At 39.6% G+C, this 9,826-nt stretch overlaps 1 protein-coding gene across 1 annotated transcript; it reads left to right on the forward strand.

The window, feature by feature from the left end:
- Positions 1 to 270: 270 nt before the first annotated feature.
- LOC149187712 (putative rhamnogalacturonate lyase B) lies at positions 271 to 2,373 on the forward strand. Its single transcript, XM_089409742.1, has 2 exons — positions 271 to 324; positions 694 to 2,373. The coding sequence occupies exons 1-2, from the start codon at positions 271 to 273 to the stop codon at positions 2,356 to 2,358; spliced, it is 1,719 nt and encodes a 572-aa protein (XP_089265868.1). The 3' UTR covers positions 2,359 to 2,373.
- Positions 2,374 to 9,826: the final 7,453 nt, after the last annotated feature.

Consider the following 9,826-nt stretch of genomic DNA (forward strand, 5'->3'; position numbering starts at 1 on the left):
ATGGCACCATGGATGGATCTAAGAAATACAGGGGTTTTTAAAATGACTGATATAAATGAAAATGTCTTGAGTATTATCGAGCACGTTGGTTCATTATTAATGCATATATTGAAGACATGAAAGTGCTCTTTTCAAATGCGGTGATTAATGCCAAGTGTCAAGTAGTTTTATATGCTACAAGGCCGCCATTATTAGTGGCACAAGAGCTGGTTTTAGGTTAACTGGTGTCGTTAAAAGGGTGAGTGCGCATTAAATAGAAATAAAAGAAGGATGGCGCAAATGGCAGAGTTCGAAGTAGATGAATTTCCTCTGTCAAGGTGGATGGTATTATTTAGATATTGTCTTCTACAAACGTGGTAACGTGCCGGTTACATGCTCCAGCTGGCGACCAAGAAACTTCTCAAGCTGTAAACAAGGCTTCATCAGAATTTGAGCTCAAAGTTTACATGCTAGGTGATGCCATGTCCTTTTTGAAGAACATTTCCTTGGATAATATCGCTGAAGATGTTGGTGATTTCCAGCCACAGAAGTTTTGGAGTTTAAAGAATTACCAAAGCACAAGTTAAATTCAGAGGGAGATTGTAAATATTCCAAGAACCATGGCTCTCAGAAGACTTGCGCTACATTAGATTACATTTATCACACTTTTGATAAGTATGCTATTAGTTCTGCACTCTGTAGCGGAAGTGTTAGGGGGGCGATGTGTATTTTGTGGATCAGGGTGCTCACATTGCATTAGATAATGGAATTGTGCGAGTCACCATATCAAAACCAGCGGGGATAATTACAGGCATACGTTATGGAGGGCTTGACAATTTGCTCGAAATTCTCAACAAAGAAACGAACAGAGGATACTGGGATCTCAATTGGAACGAGCCAGGAGGGAAGGATACGTTTGATGTGCCAAGTGCGATATTTTTTAAAGTGGTCGAGGCTAACAAGGATAAGGTTGAAGTCTCTTTCCTCAGGCCATACAATCCTTCAAGCAGTTGGAAGATGGTACCATTAAATATAGACAAAAGGTTTGTTTTGCTTCGAGGGAGTAGTGGGTTTTACACCTATGCGATATATGAGCGTCCAACGGGATGGCCAGATTTCAATCTCAATCAAACTCGTGTTACATTCAAATTGAGGAAAGACAGATTTCACTACATGGCAATTGCTGATAACAAGCAAAGATTGATGCCATCCCCGGATGATCGGATGCCAAACAGATGCAACATACTTACATATCCTGAAGCAGTTTTTCTCTCAAATCCTGGGAACCCTAGCCTTCAAGGCGAGGTAGATGATAAGTACCAGTACTCATGTGACAATAGGGAGAACAGAGTCCATGGATGGATCAGCTTTGATCCCATGGTTGGGTTCTGGGTCATCACTCCTAGCGATGAATTTCGTAATGGAGGTCCAATAAAACAAAACTTGACATCCCATGTTGGGCCAACATCGCTTGCAATGTTTCATAGTGCTCATTATGCGGGTGAAGAGCTATGTCCTAAGTTTCGTTCTGGAGAAGCGTGGCAAAAGGATTTTGGCCCAGTCTTCATTTATCTTAATTCTTCATCAAGAGAGGCTCACCCATTCTCCTTGTGGCAAGATGCAAAGTTACAGATGATAAAGGAGGTACAAAGTTGGCCTTATGGGTGGCCTGAATCTCCATTATTTAGAAAGAGACCAGAACGAGGATATATTACTGGACAACTGTTAGTACATGATAAATATGTTGTTGAGGATGTTCACCCTGCTCGTTTTGCTTTTCTGGGATTGTCCACACCTGGGGAAAAGGGCTCTTGGCAAAAAGAGAGTAAGAGCTACCAATTTTGGAGTCAAGCTGATGAGAACGGGCTTTTCACTATAGAAAATGTTTGCCCTGGTACCTACAATCTCTATGGTTGGGTGCCGGGTGTTCTTGGTGACTATATGAAAGAAGGCTTGATTAACATATATTCAGGTTGTAGGATAGATGTTGGGATTTTGATCTATGAGCCCCCAAGAGATGGCCCTACTATATGGGAGATAGGTTTACCAGATCGCACTGCTGCAGAATTTTTCATTCCAGATCCCAAGCCTTGCCACATCAACAAACTATTTCTCAATCATCCTGAAAGGTTCCAGCAATATGGCCTTTGGGAAAGATATTCTGAAATATTCAAAGACAACGATTTGATATATACAGTTGGGACTAGTGACTGGAGAAGAGATTGGTGCTTTGCACACACATACAGGATTGAAAATGATGGAAGCTTTCGTCCCGCGACATGGCAAATAAAATTCCAGCTAAGAGGTGTGGAACAAAACAGTCTTTATAAGCTTCGATTAGCAATTGCATCATCAACCAATGCAGCCATTCAGGTTTGATTCAATGATGCAAATATATATAAACCACATTTTGATACCATGCAATTTGGGAAAGATAATGCCATTGCTCGTCATGGCAACCATGGTTTGTACCATCTGTTTAACATTGATGTTTCTGGAAACTGGATCTGTCAACTTATTTGTCTTGTACCCATCCAAATAGCCCGGGCTGAAAACAATGGATTACATCCTTTGCTTGATGGGTTTCAGATACCTCCCCATCACACTTATGCAGATAGCATATCTCTAGCAAACTTGCTCTGTTTTGGCTTATATGACGCTGTGTTGAGTCAGTGGGATGGTAAAATCATGGTGGTCTCATCAATTGCAGTTGGTTCATCTATTGGAGGTTCATGTTATAGGGAATGTGATTCTGAATCTCAGCATAGCAAAGGTGAAACTGAAGATTGGCAACATCAGCTATTCAATTTTGTGAGAAGTTTAAAGGAACCCTGGGGTTTATTTAAATCACACAGCAGTTTCGTAGCGCGCTACGAAACTGCTGTAGGTGATGATTTTAAAGTGCAGAGCAGCTAGTGTGATACTGTGAGCGGGAGTTGAGGAAGAGAAGCACCTGTCTATTAATATCACTTACAGCACATCTGAAACATGGCAGTATTTCATGTCTGGGGTTATTAAAAGATTTGGGAACAGGCTGCTATACTTTGGGAGAATGTGGGAAACAAAGACCGTGAAAACAGAGCATTCTTCTTGACCAATTAATAAGCATACACGTAACTAGAATCCAAAGCTAGTTCGTTCTATGTACTCTCCTTCAAAGATACTTCAACCTAAACAGCTAAAGGACATGTGTCAAGAGCCAGAAAAGCATCATGCGACAAGGAGCAAAGATTTAGGATTTTGATTAAATGAAAACCATTTGTGATTTCAGTTTAGACATGTTGTAATTAATAAATTAGTTAGGCACTAGATAGGGATAGTGAATAGCCACCTTCGAGGCTCCCCTCATGCTGGAGGAGGAAGCTCGAGGTGGATAAGTTTGTTTGCCTATAAAGGGATCAGATTAGAATGTAGAGGGGGTTGGATATTTTATAGAAAAACAGAGTTGTTTTGGGCCATTGTAAGACCTTTTTGACAGTAATAGTAAAACAGTGTTGTTCTCTACTCAAGATTCTCGATGGATTGTTATGTTCAAATATAATGATGGTGTTTTATACTTTATGTTCTTTTATAGTCTTGTTGTAACATAATCACTCAGAATTCATAATCATATGCTCTGACTTCCTGTGTGTTTAGCAAGCTATGTTTTGGTGGAGTATGTTTGACATGTAATGCAAAGAGCCTTGACTTCCATGAGATCACTATGTTTTCCTTGTTTACTTAATATATGAGACTCCATAGCCCAATGAGAACCAGTTTGATATGTTTCCAACCAGCTTTGCTTTCATGAATGAATAAAGAGTTAGCCATCTTTTGTAGTGAATGATTTTTATCAAGAGTGTGTGAGAGAGCCCTCTCTGATCAAAGAGGCTAAGCTTTGATCTAAAGATAGGTTGAAAGAGTTACATGAAATCTTGCTTGGTTGCAGCCCTCAGTAGTGATTTTGTGATAACAGAACCCCTGGGGACTCTCATCAGCCAAACAGTGACAATAGGCAGGACCATCACTTTTACTTGTGCATACAACATTGTCACATCCAAGTTTGTACAAACCTCGAGTTGATAAGTAAAGTTGCAGCCCAGGAGTTCTAGCATCCTTGCCACAATACTAGTGCTCATCACTTTTTGGCATTGTTGTCAGGGAGTTGTCTGAGTAGAATGTGATTACTGCTTTCTTTTCTTCTATCTCTTGTCTTCAATATTCTGTCGTTAGTTTATTTCGACAAATGTAATCTAGTTGCTTTCTCTCTTTCATTTTTCATTATTTTATTTCCTTTCTATTCTTCAAGTAGGATTTCAATTCAGCAAGTTGATTTTTCATTCTGTCAGTGATTTTCATTCAATCTGCAAGTACTTTCTAGTTGTAAAAGAAATACAAACCCAACCCAAAAACATTTCCTTTCATGCCTCATAGGAATAGGGACAACTTAGGGAAACTTTTGCCAAATACCCCCACTACATCCAACAACCAACCTTCTCTCTTCTTCGGTGACTGTGAACTGGAAGAACCCTTAGATGAGCAACTTGTGAGTTTTGAAGAACCTACAAGGGAATAATAAGAAGAGGAACCCATTCCTATTGAAAAATGGCTGAAAACCAAAATGGCAGAGGCAATAAAGAGAGAGAGTTGAGGGTGCCTTGCCCATCAGGGAAACCAACAGAGATACTAAGATGAAAAATATAAGCCCCTCTTCCCTACCTCATTCCCATGGCCTAACCACAGAGGACCCTTACACTTTCGTATTTGATTTTGTTGTTATATGTTGAACCTCTGACTATACAAATGATGAGAAAAAGTTAAAACTATTTCCATCTACCCTCAAGGATGTAGCATTGTGTTGGTTCATAGGCTTACCTAAAGATAGCATCACCACTTGGGCTCAGATGCAGCAAGCCCTTAATAAAAAATATTGGGACTATTGTAGGTCAAAAGATACTAAAGAAAAAAAATTCAGGATGACCATAGGCCATGATGAATCCTTAGAAGACTACGAAGAAATATTCCAGCTCAGTTGCAAAAAGGCCAGGTTCACACTTGACCCTAAGTCACTAAAGTTGGTCCTGCTAAGGGGAGTAAGTGAAGATCTTTTGTAAACCTTACATTTGTTATCAGTAGGAGATATATACCAATGACCCTATGAGGATATCAAGATTGTCTTTAGAAACCATTCTAGGGTGGAAAGGAAAAAGGGTAGGGGTAGTCAACCTATGGCTAGTACATCATCTTCCAACTCATCCATCAAGGGTGAAATCGGAAATATGTTGGAAGATTTCAAAAGTGAGATGTTGCAAACCCTTTCCTTGAAAATGGATGCCATGAACATTAAAATGAAGCAAGAGGAAGTAGAGAGATCCTTGGCCATCTTTTGTCCTAGATGCACCAAGATACATCCCAAGAACGAATGTTCATTGAACTGCATTGAAATGTGCTCGGTCTGTGAAGAAAGCCACTCCACATATAAGTGCCCTTCCTTACCTGGACTCAAAGTCATATATCAAGGAGCTGAAGGGGTCATTGAGTAGCTTTGCTACATTAACCAAAGGAGACCACCTAGGCCTAGACCATACTAGCAGGGCATGAAAGGGTCATCCCATGCACATTACAACCCCAACCAAACCATAGCTATACCTTCTTGGGGACCCCTTGCTCAGCCTTCCTAGTCTACACCCCCTCCTTGGTCTTATGAATCTCAGTATCATTCCTAGCCATCCAGCTAGTCATTTCAACCTTATGCTTCACCACAACCTCAGTGGGATACACAGGGGAGGAATACAAAAATGCCTCAGTTTTATTGCCTCCGCCACCTGTCGAACCACACATCCTACATTCTGATCCACCCAAGCAACCCCAATTGCATGCCCAGCCAAATTCGAACCCGAAAAATAGATAGGCTCAGCAAGTATACAGTGGAGAGACATCATATCCAGCTTATGTTGTGGAAATATAGGAAATTAACCTGAGATCTGGGAGAGTTCTCCCAGATAACCAACCCCCCCCCCCCCCCTCCACCTAGGGAGGTTGAGGAAGAAAGAGAGGAAAGCAACCTTAAAATAAATCCACCCTTTCCTGAGAGATTAGCCTATTAGAAGAAGAAGCAAGAGAAACTCGGAACAATCATCCAATTGACTTATGCTTGGCCAATTCCAACCCACTCCATGTAAAAACCATAGAATTCGACCCAGAGAAAATATTCAACATTAATCCATCTCTTTTTTTCTCCTGAGGAGGAGAAGCTATATAGCATGTTAAAGGAACCTACCCTTGCTTGGAGTTACAAGGAAATGAAGGGAGTATAACCCTCAGTGTGTACTCACCACATGTATGTCAAAGAAGGTTGAAACTAGTCTGGCAACCACAAAGGAGGATGAATCCATCTCATAAAGATATAGCCAAAGAAGAACTGCAAAAAATGCTAGTTGTAGGATTCATTTACCTTGTCTTCGACAGTGAGTGGATCTCTCCTTTAGTGTTAGTTCCCAGGAAAAATGGTAAGTGGAGGATTTGTGTCAGTTATAGGGAGTTGAACAAACCACAAAGAAGGATCATTTTCCTCTACCCTTCATCGACCAACTGCTAGACAGCCTGGCAGGAAAAAGGTTTTTCTCTTTCCTAGATAGATTCAGTGGGTACAACCAAATCCAAATCTGCCCAGAAGACCAAGATAAGACCAAATTCACTTGTCGTTGGCGTAATTTTTCCTGTAGGATCCTTCCTTTTGGCTTACGCAATGCTCCTGCCACTTTTCAGACAATAGTCTTGATTATTTTCACGGAATTAGTCCATGATGTGGTGGAACTTTATATGGATGATTTTACACCTTATGGCTGTGATTTTCAAGAAGCCCTGACTAACCTAGGCAAAGTATTACACAAATGCAGTGAAATGAACTTGTCTCTCAGTCCTGAAAAATATGAATTCTTAATGACTGAAGGGACCATGCTAAGTCATTCAATATCTTAGCAAGGACTGTAGGTGGACTCGAACAAAATAGCCATCATCCAAATGGTCCCACCTCCTCAAAAGCAGAGAGATGTCAGGAGTTTCTTAGGGTTAGCTAGATACCATCAAAGGTTCATAAAGGAATTCAGCAAGTTGGCCTCTCCTTTATTTGGGTTGTTGGCCAAATATTTTGAGTTTATATGGTCAAAAATATCTCAAGATGCCTTAAAAATTCTAAAGGATAAGTTAACCACTGTGTTAGGTTCCTATACCAATAGGAATCATAATTTTTATTCACTAAGGTTAAGCCTTGTAATATTGTACATACCTTTACTTTCTACAAATGTTTTCCATATTAAAAAATTAAAAAAAGTAAAGAGAGTATGTCCTAAAAGAATAATCAAAGGACAAAAAGGATGGAAAAGGTCACAAAAATAAAATAAAATATATGAACCCCAAAATACAAAAACAGACCATGAAAGTGTGCAATTCAAAATGCCACTACTAATTACTTTTATGCATAATAAATGATTGTGTGTAGCTTGTTTCTTATGCCACTATCCATGATGGTCAAAATGTTTAAACTTGGCTATTTCATGTTTTGAATTTTATGTTTATAGGTAGTGAATAAATCTAACAAAATAGTGTAATCTTCGTAGATCACTAGATAGGTAGAGTGAATAAAAGAAGCTCATCAATTTAATCTGAGCCCTTGGAGGGTATAGTGTTAGACTTAGGTAGTTTATTTTGTAAAGAAAAGAAAATATTGATAAGGGTTTTCTAGCCTAAATGCACCCAAATAAAGTGAAGAAAAAATTCTAGGATGATTAAGTGGGTAGGTAGTAGAAAGGTTGTAGAAATGTCATGTAATTGATACAAAAAGTACTTGTGTCATTGTTCCAAATGAATCATTTAAATATGCATAAGTGGTAATCAAAAAAAATACAATGGTTCACAATGTGGTTTACTTAACATTCCCTCATTCATTTTAACCCCCATGACACTCACTAACTTCCCTCCCATAATAAATTTATTAATACCTATAGTTTCTAAGTAAAAAAGGCTCAGAGCATTTCTCTAACTTCTGGTTGGACCGGACCCTGGCCTTGATGACTTAAGAAGGAAAGGTGTTAACTTTCATCATAATTCATTCATTCCCCTCAGAAAACCTCTTTTCCTAAGGTTAAGTTGTTTTGCCTAGGAAAACCACTTTATAAACAAGTTTTATGTACAAAAAACCCACCAAATATATTTATCCTAAGTACTAGGTATATGGAAAATACAAAACATTTCATACACCTAGGCACAATGCCCCTTCTTCTCATTTCACTTCATATTAACTTTTTTAATTAAATATCTAAAAATCCCAATAAACCCACTACCCCGTATATATTTAACCCCCTTTTATAAAATAGCCCAACCCCTTAATTTATTTATAAACTATGTTACTACCCCTTATGCCGCAAAAAACTTTAAAAACCCACCCTAAGTCCTTAATCTTATGTTAAAAAATTCCCGATGAGATTAAGCTCTAAATTAATCTCATAGTGGTGATGATTAAGTCCCCAGGCCCCCCATCAAATCACATCATTCGCCACCATCCAACTCCCATCTTCCGATCATCATTGATATTCCCTCCCCCACATCCGACACCCCACAAGCATAGCGAGTCGGCCCGACGTCTGCCCTTTACCCGCCTGATAAGGTGGTTTTCCCCTTGGCCCCTAATGCTATGTATCAAGCACTAAATGGAATCGGGTGACCCCTCCCAAATACCGCCAGCACTAGAAAATCAGTGTGATGAGCCTCCCAAACCACTTTCCCCATCAACCGAAAACTGTCACAGTTCATTAAATAGTGAAACCCACCAAAATTAATCATTTTCCCTATAAAATCTCATTTAAACCTGTTACACTAAAATTTGTCACCATGACTATTTGCAGTTAGTATGGCTCCATCAACTGTCATACTATCCTCCTTCGCAAGCCTCATACCTCTGCTCTCCATGTCAAACTTCAAGAAAGAGAGAAAGTCATTAAAAATCTATATATCTCTGGGTACGCAGTTTCTCTTAGCCTTACCTACGTGTACGCACTCCAAGTTCACAATATCTGCGTACTTGTACGCTCTGTATGTAAAGAAATGGGTGCGTACTCCTGTAAAGGTCAAAAGGCGCAAGTTTCACTCCAAAAAAGTTACTTGTGGTCATTTCTAGAGCCTTCTAGAAGCTTGTTTGACGTGTATGAAGCACCTCCAGATGGTTCATGTATCCCTACCAAAGAGGAACTTATCCCATCAAGAGGGGAGCTATCCCATCCAAAGAGGGGCTTATCCCATTGATGGTGGACCTGAATAACTTCCTCTAGAGCACTATAAATACAGGCATTGGGCCAAAGGGAGGGTGGTTGAAAGCTGAACATTCCTAAGGGTAGATGCTGCTGGAATTAGGACTCCCTTGTAAAGCTTGAGAGGAGAGATTCCCATCCTTTTCTAGCCTTATTTGAGAGTGGGTGAGCTGATCAAAGTAAAGGAAAACTCTTGCTGGACCCTAGGAGGGACTTGCACAACACCAAGGCTCAGGTTGTAATGGTTCCTTTTGTTACCTTTTAATGCAAATGAACTTATTTTTCTCAACAGATTGTTATTCATGGTTTGTTTCATATACTCCTCGGTCTATATGATAGATATGTATTGTTTTATGAGTTTATCAGGTGATATTTAATCTTTTGGCTTGTTAGTGAATGCAGGTTTCGAAGAGAAGGAGGAGCTCATCCGGATCAGCGAGACTGGACTACTACAAAGCGTTGGACCAGAGGTATGTTAAAGATCCCCTGATTACTTGTATTTGCAATGCATGTTTAGAGAAAAGTAGCTTTATTTGTCTTGTTTGTCACTAGAAAGCTTTTGC

The sequence above is a fragment of the Pinus tabuliformis genome, chromosome 3_1 (genome assembly GCF_031772625.1).
Source record: "Pinus tabuliformis cultivar Carrire ecotype Pingquan chromosome 3_1, CPIR1, whole genome shotgun sequence".
Classification (NCBI taxonomy): domain Eukaryota; kingdom Viridiplantae; phylum Streptophyta; class Pinopsida; order Pinales; family Pinaceae; genus Pinus; species Pinus tabuliformis.